At 38.7% G+C, this 19,176-nt stretch overlaps 1 protein-coding gene across 2 annotated transcripts in view; it reads left to right on the top strand.

The window, feature by feature from the left end:
* Positions 1 to 19,176, top strand: part of EQTN (equatorin) — a 50,125-nt gene that overhangs the window by 24,225 nt on the left and 6,724 nt on the right. For both annotated transcript variants that reach the window (XM_044386959.3, XM_057313502.1), the window contains 7 exons: positions 4,455 to 4,548; positions 7,918 to 7,977; positions 9,147 to 9,296; positions 10,611 to 10,724; positions 13,545 to 13,618; positions 13,799 to 13,906; positions 15,574 to 15,689. In XM_044386959.3, coding sequence (XP_044242894.3) covers positions 4,455 to 4,548; positions 7,918 to 7,977; positions 9,147 to 9,296; positions 10,611 to 10,724; positions 13,545 to 13,618; positions 13,799 to 13,906; positions 15,574 to 15,689 — 716 coding nt within the window. The remainder of the gene's footprint in view (positions 1 to 4,454; positions 4,549 to 7,917; positions 7,978 to 9,146; positions 9,297 to 10,610; positions 10,725 to 13,544; positions 13,619 to 13,798; positions 13,907 to 15,573; positions 15,690 to 19,176) is intronic.

Here is a 19,176-nt window from a genome sequence, read left to right as displayed (position 1 = left end):
GGACCCACAACTATATAGTCAACTAATCCTCAAAAAAGCAGAAAAATTATCCAATGGAAAAAAAGATAGTCTCTTCAACAAGTAGTGTTGGGAAAACTGGACAGCAACATGCAGAAGAATGAAGCTGGACCACATTCTTATACCATACACAAAAGTAAATTCAAATAGATGAAAGACCTAAATGTGAGACAGGAAACCATCAAAGTTCTAGAGAACACAGGCAGAAACCTCTTTGACCTTTGCTGTGGCAACTTTTTACTAGTTATGTCTCCTAAGGCAAGGGAAACAAAAGCAAAAATAAACTATTGGGACTTTTAGAAGCTTTTGCACAGCCAAGGAAACAGTCAACAAAACTAAAAGGCAGCCTACAGAATGGGAGAAGATACTGCAAATGACCTATCTGATAAAGGGTTAGTATCCAAAATATATAAAGAACTTACAAACTCTACACCCAAAAAAACAAGTAATCCATTTAAGAAATGGGTAGAAGACATGAATAGACACTTTTCCAAAGAAGACACCCAGATGACCAAGAGACACATCATCAGGGAAATACAAATCAAAACCATGATGAGATACCATTTCACACCTATCAGAATGGCTAAAATTAACAACACAAGCATCAGATGTTGGTGAGGATTTGGAGACAGGGAAACCCTCTTGCACTGTTGTGGGAATGCAAACTGGTGCAGCCACTCTGGGGAAAAGTATGGAGGTTCCTCAAAAAGTTAAAAATAGAACTACCCTACAATCCAGCAATTGAACTACTAGGTATTTACCTAAAGAATTCAAAAATACAGATTCGAAGGAGTACATGCACTCCAGTGTTTATAGTAGCGTCATCAACAATAGCCAAACTATGGAGAGAGCCCAAAAGTCCATCAGCTGATGTATGGATGAAGAGGATGTAGTATATATATATACAATGGGTTATTACTCAGCCATCAAAAAAATGAAATCTTGCCAGTTGCCATGATGCGGGTAGAGCTAGAGTGTATTATGCTAAGTGAAATAAGTCAGTCAGAGAAAGACAAATACCATATAATCTTACTTATGTGGAATTTAAGAAAGAAAACAGATGAACATATGAGAAGGGGGAAAAGAAAAAGTAAAGGAGAGAGGGAAACAAACCATAAGAGACTCTTAATGATAGAGAACAAACTGAGGGTTGAAGGAGGGCGGTGGGTGGGGGATGGGCTAGATGGGTATTACAGAGGGCACTTTTTGTGATGAGCATTGGGTGTTATATGTAAGTGATGAATCACTGAATTCTACTCCAGAAACCAATATTGTACTGTATGTTCACCAACTAAAATTGAAATTAAAATTTTTTTTAGTCTACTTTGTCTGATATTAGTATAGCCACTCCAAGTATCTTTTACTACTTACAAAGTACTTCTTTTTTCTTTTACTTTCAACCAGTTTGTTCTTTGAATCCTAAGAGTCTATCTTGGTGTGCCTGGATGGCTCAGTTGGTAAAGCATATGACTCTTGATCTCAGGGTCATGAGGTCAAGCCCATGTTGGGTGTAGAGATTACTTAAAAAAAAAAAAAATCTGAAGTGTCTTTCTTATAGGTCGCATTCAGTTAAATATATTTTTCCCGAGTCTTCCAGTCTCTGCTTTTTGATTAGAGTATTTAATCAATTTACATTTAGTAACTAATGACCAGCAAGAGGATTTATATCATCTGTTTTGCTATTTGTTTTCTATCTGTCTTGTGTCTTTTTATTTTCTCTATAATTAGTACTTTTGTGTTAAGTAGATATTTTCTGGTGTACCATTTAAATGTCCTTGTCGTTTCTTTGGCCATGTTTTTTTAGTTATTGTAATAGTTTTTGCCCTGAGGATTACAGTTACCATCTTAATTTATAATAATCTAGTTCAGATTAAAACTACCTTCATTTCAGTAGTAGACAAAAATTCCCAGTGTGTTTCCTACCCCCTCCTTTATACCATTATTACCATACAGTTTACAGTATTATATATTATTACATTATAAGCTTATCAACACAATTTTATAATCATTGCTCTGTGCTGTTGTTAAAATAGAAAAGGATTACAAACAAACACATTTATTCTCGTTTATGTTTTCCTATGAAGTTATATTTGCCAATATTCTTCACTTCTCATGTGGATTCAAATAACCATCGAGTGTACCTGTTGTTGAGCACTTATAGTGAATTTTTTATATCAATTTTTACACTTTTTAAAGACTCTAGAACTTCTAAAAATTTATTTTTAAAATTTCTCTTTATTCATGTTCTTTATTTGGTAAGACACCATTTTCTTTCATTCTTTAAACATGGTTTCCTTGATTTTTTATATATATTTACAAAGTTTGCCTACTATCTACTAAGTCCAAAATCTGGACTTCCTCAGTGACATTTTCTCTTGCTTGTTTTTCCCTGTATGAGGTATGCTTTTTTGTTTCTTTACATGACTCACATTTTTCTGTTGTTGTTGAAAACTGTATGGTTAGATAGTATATTGTGATAACTCTGGTGTCAGATACATTTTTTTGTTGTTGCTAGGTTTTTGTTTTTTTCCTTGTTGCTACGTACTTATGTAGTGACTTTACTGGGCTAACTACGTATTCCTTTAGTATATGGACACTAAGTTCTCTAGTAGCATTGTTTTTTAAGTTCTTTTATTTTTTATTTTAAGGCTGGCTTCAAAGGGGTCACCCTCTGTCAGCATAACTTACTGGTCAGCCAATGACTGGTTAGAATATTTTCTTCGATGCCTTGTCTGTATGTCTTCCTCCCTTTGCCAAGGGGCCCTATGTGAGAAGACGTGCCCTAAAACTTTCCACAGTTTGTCGATAGCTTTAGCATTTACTTCCTGCTTGTGCCAGGGCCTCAAGAACAGCCTTGTAGGGCCTTCTCTTTTCTCAGGTCTTTCCTGGGCCATCTTTTAAGCCCCAGAAATATTGTCAGAGCTCTTCAGAGTTCTTTATGATCATCTAGGTCTCCAAGATTTTTTAAAAAATTCCTGACCAGGTTCCTTTTTGCCCAATGGGAAATCATAACCTTAGGTAGCTGCCATATTGCCACCCAATTGCTATCGTTTTAATAGCACCCTGGGAATAGGGTTTTTTCGCCCCCATGAGCTGAGTTCTGAGTAAAATCAAATACACAAACAGAGATTTTCCGGGGAGCTGCTTGTTCAGACAAAATAATGACTGTGCTCTGGGGATGATGCTTATGGTGTAGCTATGCGAGAAGTCTGTCCTTTCTGTTGGCTACCAGGCTGCCAACTTTTTACTGCTATGCCAGTAAGCTGGGGGGTGGGAAGTGGGGGGTGGGAAAAGCCTCAAGCCAAAATCGTACAGATCCCACTGTCTTACCGAGGTTCAGTAGTTTCTCTTAGATAATTTTCAGTTTGTTCTGTGGCTTTGGTTAATTTTCGGAGTTTCGAAATGGTTACTTTTGGTTGTTTTGCCAGTATTTTTATTATTTTAATGGGACACAGAGTTCATGAAGGTTCTTGTTCTGCCATTCCGGAAGCCTGTCTCCTCTAGGATTCTTTATTGGTTAAGGAATAATGGCAAAGCAAAGACAAGCAAAAAAGGAGTCCCTTACAGAGAAATGTTGCCTTTTTTTTTTTTTTTTTTTTTTAAGTTTTCTACTCTCCCCAACTCGCCAACCTCCTCCCCCTTCCCATGGCTTTCCCTTTGTGAGATTTAGTGTAGTGAGAAGAGCCTTGGCTTTGGTGTTTGGGCACACCTGGATTCAGTTCCTAGCTCTGCAACAGTAAGATACTTCTTCTTGAGCCTCATATATGCTAGTGATGATGACAGTCATGCTCACAGAATCACAATGACGATTGAGAAATTATTGAATGAGCTGATATCAAACCTGCAATACTCAGTGCTCAATAAAGTATTAATATACTATTTATTATTTTATTCCTCTTGTTTCTGTCATAAATCATCCATTTTTTTTCTTTTACTGACCTATGTTAATGAGTCCTGGTATAAAAGTAATGATTACTTTATAGTTTTAGAAAAGTAACATACAAAATAAAGATAATGAAGAATGGATCCTGTCTTCCCTTTGCTTATGATCTTAAAGTATTTAGCAATTTAAGCCTCGTTTCCTCACCTTTTCGATGAGAATAATAGTATATGCCTTTGATACACTAGGGGCTCCCTTTGAGAATCAAGTGAATTTATATACACTGTGGGCTTTGTACACTGTGCACACTCTGTACTGTGGTTTTAGTTTGTGACAATAAGTATCTAGTTCTTGGATTTGATATATGGGATAAGTTTTTTCTTTTCTCTCAAAAACCATAAACACAAAAATGTAAAATAGGTTGTTTTTTATTTGTGCCATTTCCCCATCCCTTGAGTTAAATATTTTGCCATATTTATTCCATTATATCATAAATGACATTCATTACCCATAGACCGGAGATTTGATATTTTTTATTATTCACTTCATTCTCTAGGCTAAAATAGAAGAAAAGGCCATTTATGAACGCTGTGGCGGTAGGAATATGTATGTGAACATAGCAATAAGTACTCTTAAGAAGCTGAGACAAGGTAATTTCTTTTTAATTAATCAAGTGGTAAGATAAAATCTTGGGATGAACACCTGACACTGAACGTGTTTCCATTAGCAGGGTGGTTTTTAGATACTCAGTGCCCTGTATTTTTAAAATATTCTCTTGAGTAGACTGTGCAAGTGGGATTTTTGGTTGAAAATAACAAATTAGATTTGAAATTAGACAAAGGAATATAACCTCCTCAAGAGCGGTTATCACGGAGATATGTAACCTTGGCTTTTGGTTATAAAAGTAACTCATTCCATGTGGAATAGTATTTCTTAGTCTGGGTTTTTTTGTTTTGTTTTGTTTTGTTTTTTTCCCATTGTTCCCCCCTCAGGCTTCTTTTTAGACAGTGTTTTTTTCACCACCCCCAACCCCAATCCTCAGTAATATTAAGTATTAAGGGATAATATTTTGTTGGGAAAGGTTGAGTTTTGGAAAGCCACATGCCGTTGTAATAGCTATGATTTTTTTTTTATTCCTCAAGAGCCAGTTTTGTTTGCTCAGGGGTAGTACCACCCCCACCGAGAATACATAGCATGAATTCAAATCATACAGAAAAGCATTAAAACAAACAATCAAACAACAAAACAGCTAGGAGCACATGGGTGGCCGGTTGGTTTTTTATGTTATGTTAGTCACCATACAGTACATCTTTAGTTTTTGATGTAATGTTCCATGATTCATTGTTTGCGTATAACACCCAGTGCTCCTTGTAACACATGCCCCCCTTAATACCCATCACCGGGCTAACCCATCCCCCCACCCCCGCCCCTCTGACACCCTCAGTTTGTTTCCCAGAGTCCATAGTCTCTCATGGTTCATCTCCCTCTCTGATCTCCACCCCCTATTCATTTTTCACTTCTCCTAATGTCCTGCATGCTATTCCTTATGTTCCACAAATAAGTGAAACCATATGATAATTAAGCATCCACCTCTTGATTTCAGCTCAGGTCATGATCTCAGGGTCATGAGATCGAGCCCTGTGTCAGGCTCCACGTGGGTGTGGAGCCTGCTTAAGATTCTCTCTCTCTTTCTCCCCTCCCCCACTCATGCTCTCTCTTTCTCTTAAAAAGACAAAACAAAAAAAAACAAAAATACAGCCAGACAACCTTCTTTGAAATCTTCTATATAGACCCTTCTATAATGAATACAGAAATATATATTTTAATGGTTTAAATGAATACAGTCATTTTATGTAGAGTCTAACTTTTTTCACTGAATAAGGTATCATAGAAGTCTCTAGTCTGTTAATCTAGAATCTGTGTGAACATCCAGAGCTGTATCATACTTTTTAATGACTACATGATAGTTGATTGTATAGAACCTATGGTATTGATGTTCTGTTGTGTGGAATGTGTAACACATCTGAGTATGTAGGTTGATTGCATGTTTTTTCTACTGTAAGTTCTGTGATTAATGGAGTGTGAACTCTGACATTTCCTCGTACTAGAGCAGATATATCCTTAGCATAAGTTCCTGTGCACAGAGTAGCTAGCAGTAAGGGCCTGCATGTTTAAAATCAGTAAATATTGCAAATGCTTCCAGAAAATGTTTGCCCTTTACATCCCCCACTAATAAGGTAGGAGTTTATGTGTTTGTCCTGGCACCTTGCAAAAGTTAATCATTTATCCTCTTTCAGAGTGAAATTATATGCCAGAAATGAAGTTATTGTAGTCTTTTTTTTTTTATTACTATGAAGACATTCCTTTTCCTTTCTCTTTTTAAATTCCCTTTTGCATCCTTTTGCCCCCTTTTATTACTGGCCCATTCATCTGCAACAGCTTTTTGCATATCTCCTGTTAGTGTGCCGCGGATGCTTTCCTCAGTCTGTCACTTGTACTTCAGCCTTATTTATGAAGTTTTTAATATTATAGAAGGTATTTTCCTTTTTGGTTTTCGGGTTTTGTGTTATGCTTAGGCTATTCTAATTTCTTTATGGCATTTAAAAAATATATAGCACTTGAAGTAGACTTAAACTGCATTAAAATATACAAGGTGTCATGAACAGACATTTCTTAAAAGAAGGCATGCAGATGGCCAACAGACACATGAAAAGATGCTCAACATCACTCATCAGTGAAATACAAATCAAAGTACAACGAGATATCTCCTCACACCTTTTAGAAGGGCTAAAATCAAAAACACAAGAAACAAGTGTTGGTGAGGTTGTGGAGAAAAAGGAACCCTCGTGCACTGTCAGTGGGAATGCAAACTGGTGCAGCCACTGTGGAAAACAGTATGGAGATTCCTCAAAAAATTAAAAATAGAATTACCCTGTGACCCAGTAATCGAACTACTGGGTATTTACCCAAAGCATAAGAAAACACTAATTCAAAAGAATATATGCACACTTATGTTTAATGCAGTATTATTTACAATAGCCAAATTATGGAAGCAGTCCAAGTGTCCATCGATAGATGAATGGATAAAGACGATATATACATACATTGTATTATATATAATACATATATGTACACATACATATATACACACAATGGAATATTATTCAGCCATATAAAAGCATGAAATCTTGGCTGTTTGCAACAACAGGGTTGGATCTAGAGTGTACTATGCTAAGCAAAGTAAGTAAAAAAAAATAGACACAGGACATATAATTTCACTTGTATGTGGAATTTAAGAAACAAAACAAATGAACAAAGGAAAAAAAGAGACAAACCAAAGAACAGACTCTTAACTAATAAAGAGCAAACCGATGGTTACCAGAGGCAGGTGGGTGGGAGGATGGGGGAAATAGATGATGGGGACTAAGGAGGGCACTTGAGATGAGCACAGGGTAATGTATGCAAGTGTTGAATCACTGTATTGGACACCTGAAACTGATACAACACTGCATGCTAAGTATACTGGAATTAAGAAACTTAATAAAATAAAAATTTTAAAAATTAAAATATACAAGGTCTCTTAGGTTAGTATTTTTATGGTATTCTATCTTCCCCCCTTCTTTTCATATTAAATGTAGCACACAGAAGTTGAACATAGGAGTCTAAGTACATATTTTGGATATTTGCAATGGAAAAAGAAATGATTTGCTGATTGTTAATTATAGTCAATGACGATAAAAACTCATTGACTCACATCTAGACATACTCTAGCCAAAATACAAAATATATTAGCTTTAGAAGATATGAAGTCCTGACCTATTTAGTAGTTCAAGAAATTTAAGTTTTTTCCCAAGTTGGAATTGGTTATGAAGATGTTTGGTCTCACTTGTTGGGTGCTTGTTTTAAGGTAAAAATAAAAATTTGACTATGTTGTACACCTTTCTTGTGTTCTATATTTTTTTTATGAAGCAGACAAAAATAATTTATGGTCTCAGGAGAAAAGTTCTTATATGTTCTAGATGTGTCTGGAAGCAGTAACAACAAAACAACTGGATTGAAAAAGAATGAAAAGAGAAGTGGTAAGCTTGGTGTGATGATGACAGACCCTAGTCCGTGTCACCTTAAAAGGGAACTAAATGCAGCATAATGCAATTATTGTGCTTATGAAGGACCATCTGCAGACTGTGCATACTTGATATCCTTTTTAAAAAGTAGTATAAATAGATGGAAGAATGGGCTCTACTTAGGCAGCATTTGAATTCTCAACCTCCTCTTCTGGAAGGGGGAGACAACATTTTTCAGTCAGCTAGAGTCGTGCTTCTCTAACTTAATGTGCATGCAATTACCTGGCTATCTTGTTAAAATGTACATTCTGCTTCAGCGGGTCTAGGAACAGCCTCAGAGTCTGAATTTATAACAAACTCCCAGTAGCAAGAAGCTAGAGAAAAGGTGTTACTTGAATTTGGTTGTATTTTGCATAAAACCAGATGGTAGTACTTGTCCTCCAAGTACTTATCTGAAACAAAGTAGGTACTTCTAGAATCTCCTATTACTTTTCACACAGAAGAAATCTTCCTTTTACAAAAGAGTTTGCCAAAAGTGGTCTAGCGAATTCTGCCAGTTTTAAATAATAAATTAGAAATTTTAAGACCCCATTAGAGTGAGGGGATTTAAGGGTTAATGATGGTGGGAAGAGATCCTTGAACTCCTGCATTTTGCCCGTGGGAAAGTGCCCATGTTTCCTGCTTGTAGGCTTTTGCACTCTTCTTATCTCCGTGACTCTTAAGAATCAATAAGCATGATTTGGAACCAGAGGGTCTGAGTTTGGGTATCACCTGGGCTGTGTAACCTTGGTCGTGTGTATTCATTTCTCTGAGCCTCATTTCCCATGTCTATAAGAACGAGGTCAATGTGTTTGCCCTTCTGGGTCAATATAAAGTTTAAATCAAAGTCATTAGGATAGTTTTTGGCATGCTTAATATGCACTAACTATTACGGGTCTGTGTCTTACTACCCCTTCTCTTATCCAGAGTATAGGACATCAGATGACGCAGGGAGCAATATATGTATATTTTCTTTTTGTCATAAGATACGGAGACTTGGATTCTTTTAGGCCACTCCCTTACTTAGTGTTAGTCAGCATCCTAGCTTTTCCTGTCTGAAAGGGTTAGTAAATTCTAACCTTACCACTCCTTTAAAACATGCTGTTTAAGTTTTATTGAACACCCCTTTCTCTTTTTTTTCTTAGCACTCACAGGAATTACTCTCTACAGACATCTGAAAGACTACCTTCTAACAGAAGAACAGTTACATGAAAATAACTATCCCCAACCCAACCCTGACAAACCAGGAAGTATTCTTCTAACCTCGGGCATGGCGAAAGCTCTTGTGAATGCCGGTAAGTACATGGGACTGAAAATGATCCCCGCTACTTACTAAGGTTGGAACACTGAAAGGATTATTTCCCTTTCCACTTCATTTCCAGGATTTAAGTAGTTCATTTGATTTTCATAATTTATTTTATGAAGTTTTAATCATTTCAGGTAAGTACTAGCATTACCTCCGTTCACAGGTCAAATGACTTGTCAAGGGTCCCTCTGAAAATAAGTGGTAAAGCCAGGATTTGAACACAAGGAGTCTGATTCTTGAGTCCTTATTCCTAACTACTATTCATACACATAGGCAGTGTCATGTTTTGAATACTTTGTATCCTTTCATTAGGAATTCTTATCAAAAGATTTACAACTGGTATTATTATTCTACATTCTTCTCTAACTACTAGGCATGGTTAGTTAAAATTCATTGCTACTCCCCCAAACAAGAAAATACAGGATACTTAATATTGCAACTGTCAAATCTTAGGTCCATTAGAGTTTGAAATGCAGTTATAGGAATATTTTTCAGTGACTAGAAAATATTTATCTTTTGTAACTTTAGAATTTTTCTCAGGATTATCTTCACCGTTTGTGTTACTTTTTTTTTTTTTTTTTCCCTAAACCCTTAACCCCATTAAGAACATGGGCTCTGAAGGAGCAAGCTAGATCCGGGTTTGGTTGCTGGTTGGATGTGATTAAGTCGTTTAACCTCTCTCAGCCCTGGTTTTTCCCAGTTCTGGATAATCGAGCTACCCCATCAGGTTGTTGCAAGAATCTGTTCCAGGAATGCGTGTGAAGTGCTTGGCACAGCGCGTGCCTCAGAAACTCATAGACATTCAGACAAGAGTTGCTATCATCATCAGAGCCAGTGTGAGGATTTGTAATGAAAAACAAACATTCATAAATGGGTCAAGTGAAAAGGTCAGATATACGCTCAGCAGCTTAATATACGTACAGGTCACTGTATGTCGAAAAGGGATAAAACAATAAAGAAGACCTGCCCCCTATTTCAGGAGCTCCTGTGCACTAACATGGAGGATGCGTCATGTTGGCTACAGTCAGACTGTGGTGCTAACATCACAATTACCTGGTGTTAGGCTGACTCGGGGGGCAAGCAGGGGATGCCTGTTTGAGGAGGGGGAGCCCTGGTGGCCTGAACAGGTCACCTGCAAATATTCCATTGAGTAGCCCTGTGACATCTGTGACTTCAGGGTCAGCCCTGGGTGTGTGATCCGTGCAGGATCAAGAATGCACGGGTAGTTCATTGCCTGCACGTCCATCCATTTTTTTTTCTCTCTGTAGATTCACGAATAATTTCCCTTCCTCCTCTGTTTCAGCGTCTAGGAAGATATGTTGTCGTTGTGGGAAAATATATGGTGTGACGCCCGCAGGCAAGCACAGCAGGGTGGAAGAATGTAACTACCACTTCGGCCCCGTGCTGCGTCATAAAGGCAAGTAGTTGGTAGCTCTGCTGCGCCGAGTTCACCAGCCAGTGCCCGGGCTGTTGAGAGAACTAAGAAAGTATTCCGTTCGCTGTCTGCATAAATGCAGTCCCGTGAAGAGAGACGGTACCCCCTGAAGTCTGAACCTCTGACCACCACTTCCTACCTTGCGGCCCGCGGGCTCGGGAACTCCCAGGCCGTGACAGTAGAGCAGCAGGTCCTCCGGGCGGTCTGCTCCTCTGGACTTCACGGGCTTTGCACCTGCCGGCGGTAGAACAGTTTCTTTGCCGGTAGCTCCCGTTCTTTGCCGCCCTGCCGTGGCGCTGAGTGAAGATGAACTCTTGATTCCTTCCCCCGCCAGCCCGCATCTTGCCGGCAACACGGTGGATTTGCTGCGGTCCACTCAGCTGGGTGTTTTCCCTACACAAACTGAAAACCCACGTGCCATCAATTAGTCTCCTTGTTGAGCACGTTTTCATCTCAGCAGCACGCATGTCTCCTCTGCTCTCCCTCAGGAACGTAGCCCGAGCCTGTGCTGTCTCCACCTCTCCTGCCCCTGCCCAGGTCCAGGTCACCCCCATCTCTGTCCCCAGTCATTGCACCATCTTCCTGCTCAGTCTCGCTGCTCCTACCAGCCCCCTCAAATCTATTTTTCACCCCCAAGCTCCCAGAACAACCTTTTTACATCACATGTCTAGTCCTGTCTCTGCCCTGCTTTGATGAAAAGCCTTTGGTTACTTTTCTGACCCTGCCTGATTCGGCCTGTGCCCCCATCTTCCACCCTGTCCCTTGTTCCCTTCACAGCCCACTGGCCCCCTGTCCAGAGCCTTCTTGCCTATTGTTCTCTCTTCTTTTGCCGTGGCTAGGTCCTTCTTAACCTCTGTGCCTCTGCTTAACTCGTCCCAGCCCCACCATCTGAATGAGGTCTGCCCTCTTCTGTCCCAGCACCCTGCCTCTTCCTTTCATAGCTCTTAACCACATTTCATAATGATCTAGTCATTTATCTGCCATCTCCGAAAGACTGTAAGCTTTGGGAGGGACCACCATCCATTCTTGTTGTGTCTCCCCATTGTCTCCCCAGCACTTAGCGTGGTACCAAACACATATGGACCGTCAATAAATCTTTGGGTGGGTGCGTGGACACATGAATTATGTATGTAGAGATGGGCATGAATATGAATGAGATTGTACTAAATACTATGAAGAAGAATGCAAGGAGAAGGAACTAGAAAAGAACAGTGGGCGTGACTGAATGACAGAAAAAATACGTGGATAAAGAATAAATCGGGCAGGTTTGGCCTGAGTGTTTAGAGCATGGAGGGCTTAGTTTCACAGGGAGGAGGGGCTGTCAATTCCAAAAGGAGAAGAACAAGGAGGGAAGACGCTGAAGGAAGAGTAAGGGTAGCAGGCAGACTGGATGGGCTAACCAGACAATACAGCGTCATGAACAGAACAAGGACTCTGGACCCAGCAGACCTGAGATTTGGGGATATTTTGCCACCTACTTGCTCTGAGACCTCGGGCAGGTTACCTCAGCTCCCTGAACTTTTGTTTACACCTTCATAGAATGAACTTTATGTGGCAGTTCAGTGAGCTGACATGTCAAAGTCCTGGATTATGATAGATGCTGTGTTAATACTGGTTCTCTGCCTCTTTCTCATCATCAGAGAAAGTAAGATAAAGCTGTGGGATGTCAAGCTGGAATGAATAATGTAAGGCTGGTTAAGCAAGACACCAGTGCCAGCCTGAGGAAGTCGTGCTTGATCAGTAATGTACAAGGGAACAACTTGAGGAAAGTGATATAATGAACATGTGCTTCAGGAAAATCAGTCTGAACCACATGTTATAGGAAAACTGCTGCAGAAACCACTGGAGGCAGAAGGATTTAATAGGGACCAGTTGGGAGAATGTTACGTAGGCCAGAGAGAAGAAGGGCTGAGGTGGACAAGGGAACAGGTGAGATGGAATTTGGGAGTGGGATAAGAAAAGAGTTACGAAGTCTCGGGATTATTGCTGTGAAAATGTGCAAACTGCCTGGTCAGAGATGCAGAAGGAGAGGGCGTCAGGATTTGGCAGGTCCAGCCGAGGCTGGAGGCGACATCTGTGTTGTGGTCTCAGTCTGCATAACTGGGTGATGTTTCTTGGGTCAGATCAACAGCTCAGTCACAGGAAGGGAGAAGGTGGTAGTTGGAGCCCTCAACCAGAGGGCTCCACTAGAGAGGGAAAGTCAAGGAGTAGGGAAGTTTGAAAAGACAGTTGAGGTAAAGTCAAAGCAGAATAAAGAAGTGACACCAGGGGTTCCTGGGTGGCTCAGTTGGCGAAGTGTCCTACTATTGATTTTGACTCTGGTCATGATCTCAGGGTCCTGGGATCGGGCCCCCAGTGGGCCTCCCAACTCAGCTCACAGTAAGCTTGAGATTCTTTCTCCCTTGACCTCTGCCCCTCCCCCCACTCTCATGTGCCTGCTCTCACCCTCTCTCTCCATAAAGAAAATCTTAAAAAAAAAAAAAAAAAAATGATGCCACAGGATTGCTGAGGGACCAGGGCAAAATGAGGGAAAGAGGAAGGAAGCGGGTGGAGGGTGTTTAGGACATTGGCTATTGTAATTCACCTTCAAAGAGCAACCCATAACAACTCTGCTTCTAGGAGTTGATTTTTCCTTTTTGTGATGTAATACCTAAAAGTAGGACTATGTGGACTGGTAATATCAGATCACGTGCACGACAGTGTCCTTAAAGGTCTCTGAGGGTGAGGTAAGACACATGCTCTGGGAGTGAGCCCTTCTGCAAGCTTGCCTGTTTTGATTTTTATTTTTTTGTTGGTTTGCAGTCCTCGGTGGCTTAGAGACACGGTACAGCTGTTGTGAAGGTGTCCTTGGATCTGCCGGGTGTCAGGTCGCCAAGGTAGGGCTCGTCACCCAGACTGCTGCTCGTGTCAGGACCAGAGGTATTGCCTCCCGAGATCAAGAAGCATTTGAAAGAATTTGAAAGAACTCATTAGCTAATTTTTAATTGAGGAAATTTTTATGAGTGTAATTGCCCTGGCAGAAATATACAGTAGCTTATTGGCAATGTTTATTCCAGCTTCACGTTCATGACCAGAAAGAAAACACAGAGGGCTTCGTGCAGACTTTTGTCAAGTGCCCACCGCCCGACGGTAATCCCGGTGTATTTGCTGTGAACTGTGAGGTGGTATGTCAGCGTTTTCTCTTACCCCTTCTTGGAGTCATTACCAGCGAGTTACTGTGGTGCACTCTCCACTGTATGACCGCATTTTGCTGGGCTTTATCTCCATCCCACATAGCTCTGCAGTGTAGTTCACATATTTTCAGAAGCACTGGAAGCTAAAGAGAGGCGACTTGGAGGAATTCCTACACTTAGTAAGGGACAGAGCCGGGAATTGGTGCTTGGTCCTCTTTTTATTTATTAATTTTTCTTTTTCTATTACCAATGGTGGTTCTACTCCTCCACTAGCTGAAATTACATGGGTGGAAAATGTTATATAATTAGTACCATTATCCCCAGAATCAACATAAAAACTTGAATTTTTTGGAAACTATTGTTTATAGAGACAGTAAAATATTTGTAGGGATTTTTCTTCATATGAGAATCAATATAAAAACATAGGGAACAAACAGAACTTGGAATTCTGTGACCTGGGAAGCTCCACCCCTTACCCGCTGTCACCCCCAAGCAAGTCTCCTGGATGCTCTCATCTGTAAAGTATGGGGTTAATGATCACTCCATGGTTACTGTGAAAATCAGATATACCAAAATAGGGGAAAGTACGTTGGACGTGTTAAACATCATGTGTGGGGCGCCTGGGTGGCACAGCGGTTAAGTGTCTGCCTTCGGCTCAGGGCGTGATCCCGGCGTTATGGGATCGAGCCCCACATCAGGCTCCTCTGCTATGAGCCTGCTTCTTCCTCTCCCACTCCCCCTGCTTGTGTTCCCTCTCTCACTGGCTGTCTCTATCTCTGTCAAATAAATAAATAAAATCTTTAAAAAAAAAATAAGCATCATGTGAATAGTTGTCTCTCCCAAAACATAAAATTTTTATTCCCTATAGTATATTTGGAGAGCAGATTTGTAGAATTTAATTAGGATATAGAAGTTTGAAGCTTAGGTCTTTAACTAGAAACAATTACGGCTGCTTCAGGCTTTGAAATCAAGTATTGTTCCCATGGTTGTCCTCTACAATGCCATGTTTATGTATTTATGGTAAAGATTTTCTCTTGTACATTCACCAAGATCTATAACTGCACTACCCAATAGGTAACACTCAGTTCCTCAGTCACACTAGCCATATTTCATTTTTTTTTTTTTTTGAGAGAGCGAGAGAGCATGCACACATGCCAGCGGGGCAGGGGCAGACGAAGAGGGGGAGGGAGAACCTCAAGCAGACTCCAAGCCCAGTGCAGAGCCCAAGGCAGGGCTCGATCTCACGACCCTGAGATCATGACCTGAGCCGAAATCAAGAGTCAGATGCTTAAGTGACCGAGCCACCCAGGCACCCCTCAGACGTGTGGCTAGTGGCTGCCGTATTAGACAGCATAGAAATAAAACATTTTGTCATCATGGAATGCTCTACCGGATAGCACTGATGTTTAGTAAAAATAATTGTAAAGACTAGGCCAAGAAAATGGAACTATTTTATTAGCAGAAATACTAACATTAATAAAATTAAAGCTTGGAACATCTTCTACAAGACTGTCAGATCCACTGACTGGCTTTTGTTAGCAAATCTAAATAATATGATTAAATTTTATCTTCTAGTTAGAAATATTCTTTTAGGATATCTCAGATGTTAAAATATTTACTCAATATGTTATGCAAGTTTAATATGTCCCCCTTTATAGTGCTATACTGCCAAAGGTTTGGAACTCACTCAAGTGACTGTGGTTGATCCCAGCCTCCAGGTGGTCTATGATACATTTGTGAAACCAGATGAAGAAGTCATTGACTACAATACCAGGTATGCATTATATAGAAGGGTTGGCTTTGGAGAATGTAGAATAGTCAACATGTAGTTTAGGTGAGTTTTAGCTTAGTACTACTGTTTTCCTTTAATTCATTCATTTGTTCAAAAACATTCATATTTTATTGAGTACCTTGCTGAAATTTTGCAGACAGACACTGTGTTAGACCCCAGGTTACAATTCTAAATAAGAGACAAGGCTTCAGTCCTCATGGTGTTAACATGTTAGAGTGGTAGGTAGGAGCTAGAGGGGCAAAAATATTGAATAAATTATCTTATTCATTGTTTGTTCCATCATTAATCAGTTCCTTTTGAAAATACCATATTAGCCATTTCCATTAGGTAAAAATTCCCATTCGATGAAAATTTCTGTGATCTTGTAGACATGTCCCTGAGTGTACACAGCTTTGATATGGCATGCAAAGTGACGGTTCAGTGCAGATTCTATTCTGGGAATCATTACTGAAAGATGACATATTTCTGACCCAAAGTCAGTGCTAACTTGAAATTACAATATAGATATACCTTTAATTTTTAAAAAACCTCTATAGAACACCAGTGATATCCTGATCAATTGAATTTGGGTTTCCTAAAGGCTTATAAGCCATATAACATGACCTATTTATATATTTCTTCAAATATAAAATGGCACGGATCTCAATTTTCCCTTTAAAATAAGAAGTGTTTATTATTCATGTGACTGTATTTATTCAATTTTTTAACACATTCTCCAATAGTACTGAAAATTACTCATTTACATATGTGTTTATATATGATTTGTTTATATATATAAAAATATGACTTGTATATACATATACATATATAGTATGTATACTATATACTCTATTATACTACATTATATATTACGTATGATATAGTGTAGTATATGTAATATATAATATTGTATATGAAGTATATGTATCATATATAATGTGTATATGTCCGTAGTTTTGGAACACAGTAAAACAAAGTGGTCATGTAAATTAAAAGTTGTTTTGATGATAAATATTGAGAATATTTATAGAGCATTCTAATAAGCATTTTTTAACCCAAATTCCCTCACAGTTCATAAAAATGGTTATGCATAAAAACTCAGTAAAGGTTGCTGTTATCGGAAAATACATTTTGTATACTAATCTTTCTCATGACGTCTTTGGATTTTTTTTCCTGCTCATTTTTGCCATATTCGAATAGCCCTGTCTATTTTACTGGGGTTTTTTTTTCAGCTTTATTGGTGTTTATTGACAAAATCGTAATATACTTAATGTTACTGTACTTCTAGCGGTACTTATTCTTTCACGGTTTTAATGGAATCTTTCCTAACTGCTTTCTGGAACAAGTCAGGAAATATTTGGTAATTATTGATATTCATAGTGACAAAATGATAACTGTGAAGTGCTTGCATTATAAATAATTTTTGAGTCTCAAAAAAACTTCAAATGTATTCAGTGCCTTGAATTTTTAAAAACTGTTTTAAAATAAGCCCAAGTACTCCATGATAATTTCCTCTTAATCCAAATATTTGATTAACTATGTATCACATTCCCTAAGCTTGTTAATGGTGCCAGGTATCTTTTTTTTTTTTAACTATTCAGGTATAATTGGCATACATTCTCAGTCAGGTGTACAATATAATGATTTGTCATTTGCATGTGAAATGATCACAGTAAGACTAGTTACCATCTGTCACCATACAAAGTTTAAAAACTTCTTTCTTGTGAGAACTTTTAAGATTTACTTTTTAAACAACTTGCAAATTTACAGCATAGTATTAATGATTATAGTCCCCACACTGTACATTACATCCCCTTGACTTACAAGTGGAAATCTGTACCTCTTGGTCTCCTTAACCCATTTTTTTCCTACCCCCAACCGCCTTCCCCTCTGGAAACCACCATTCTGATCTCTGTATCTATGAGTTTTGTTTTATTTGTTCATTTATTTTGTTTTTTAGATTCCACATATAAGTGAAGTCATATGGTATTTGTTTTTCTCTGATTTATTTCACTTAACCTAATACTCTCAAGGTTCATCCACATTGTCAAAAATGGCAAGATTTCATTTTTCTTTAGAGCTAAGTGATATTTCTTGGTAGATATTATGCTGCATCTTCTTATCCATTCATCCATCAGTGAATACTTAGGTTGTTTCCATATCTTGGCCATTGAAAATAATGCTGCAACAAACACTGGAGTACATACATCTTTTCAAATTAGTGCTTTCATATTCTTCAGATAAATACCCAGAAGTATAGTTAGCAGATCATATGGTAGCTCTGTTTTTACTTGTTTGAGGAAGCTCCATGTTTTTCATGGTATATGGCTATGTACCATAATATACTGTATACTGGCAGTATATTGGCTGCACCAATTTATATTACCACCAACAGTGCATGAAGTTTCCCTTTGCTCCACATCCTCACCAACACTTGTTATTTCTTTTTGACAGTAGCCATTCTAACAGGTGTGAGGTGGTATCTCATTGTGGTTTTGATTTGCATTTCCCTGATGATGAGTGGTATCAAGCATCTTTTCATGTGTCTGTTGGCCATCTGTATATCTTTGCAAAAAGTCTATTCAGATCCTCTGCCCATTTTTTAATCAGATTGTTTGGGATTTTTTGTTGAGTTGTAGAAGTTCTATATATACTTTGGATATTAACCCCTCACTGGATAAGTGATATGCAAATACCTTCTCCCATTCCATGGGTTATTTTGTTGATGGTATCTTTAACTGTGCTTTTTAGTGTAAGGTAGTCCCCCCCCCTTTTTTTTGTTGCCATTGCCTTTGGATTCAGATCCAAAAAAATGACTAAAAGCAATGTTGAGGAGCTTTTTGCCTGTTCTAGGAGTTTTGTGGTTTCTGGTCTTACAATCAAGTCTTTAATTCATTTTGAGTTCATTTTTGAGTATGGTATAAGATAGTAGTCCACTTTCATTCTTTTGCCTGTGGCTGTCCAGTTTTCCCAACACCACTTATTGAAGAGATTGTCCTTTCTCCATGGTGTATTCTTTCTTTCTTTGTCCTAATTGATCATATATGTGTGGGCTTATTTCTGGACTCTCTATTCTGTTCCATTGATCTCTGCATTTGTCTTTATGCCAATTCCATACTGTTTTGAATACCAGAGCTCTGTGATTTTGTTTGACATCAGGAAGTGTGATGCCTCCAACTTTGTTGTTCTTTATCAAGACCGCTCTGGCTATTCAGGATCTTTTGTGGGTCCATACAAATTTTTACAATTGTTCTATTTCTATGAAAAATGCCATTGGAATTTTGATACGGGTTGCATTAGATATGTAGACTGCTCTGGGTGATATGGCAGTATTAACAGCATTCTTCCAATCCATGAGCATGGAATATTTTTGCATTTACTGGTGTCCCCTTCAGTTTCTTTTATCAGTGTCTTGGTTTTCAGTGTATGTCTTTTATCTCTTTGATTAAATTTATTCCTAGGTATTTTATGCTTGTAAATGGGATTTTCT

Source organism: Ursus arctos, unplaced genomic scaffold (assembly GCF_023065955.2).
Source record: "Ursus arctos isolate Adak ecotype North America unplaced genomic scaffold, UrsArc2.0 scaffold_18, whole genome shotgun sequence".
Lineage (NCBI taxonomy): Eukaryota > Metazoa > Chordata > Mammalia > Carnivora > Ursidae > Ursus > Ursus arctos.
This window is presented reverse-complemented; position numbering and strand designations above follow the sequence as displayed.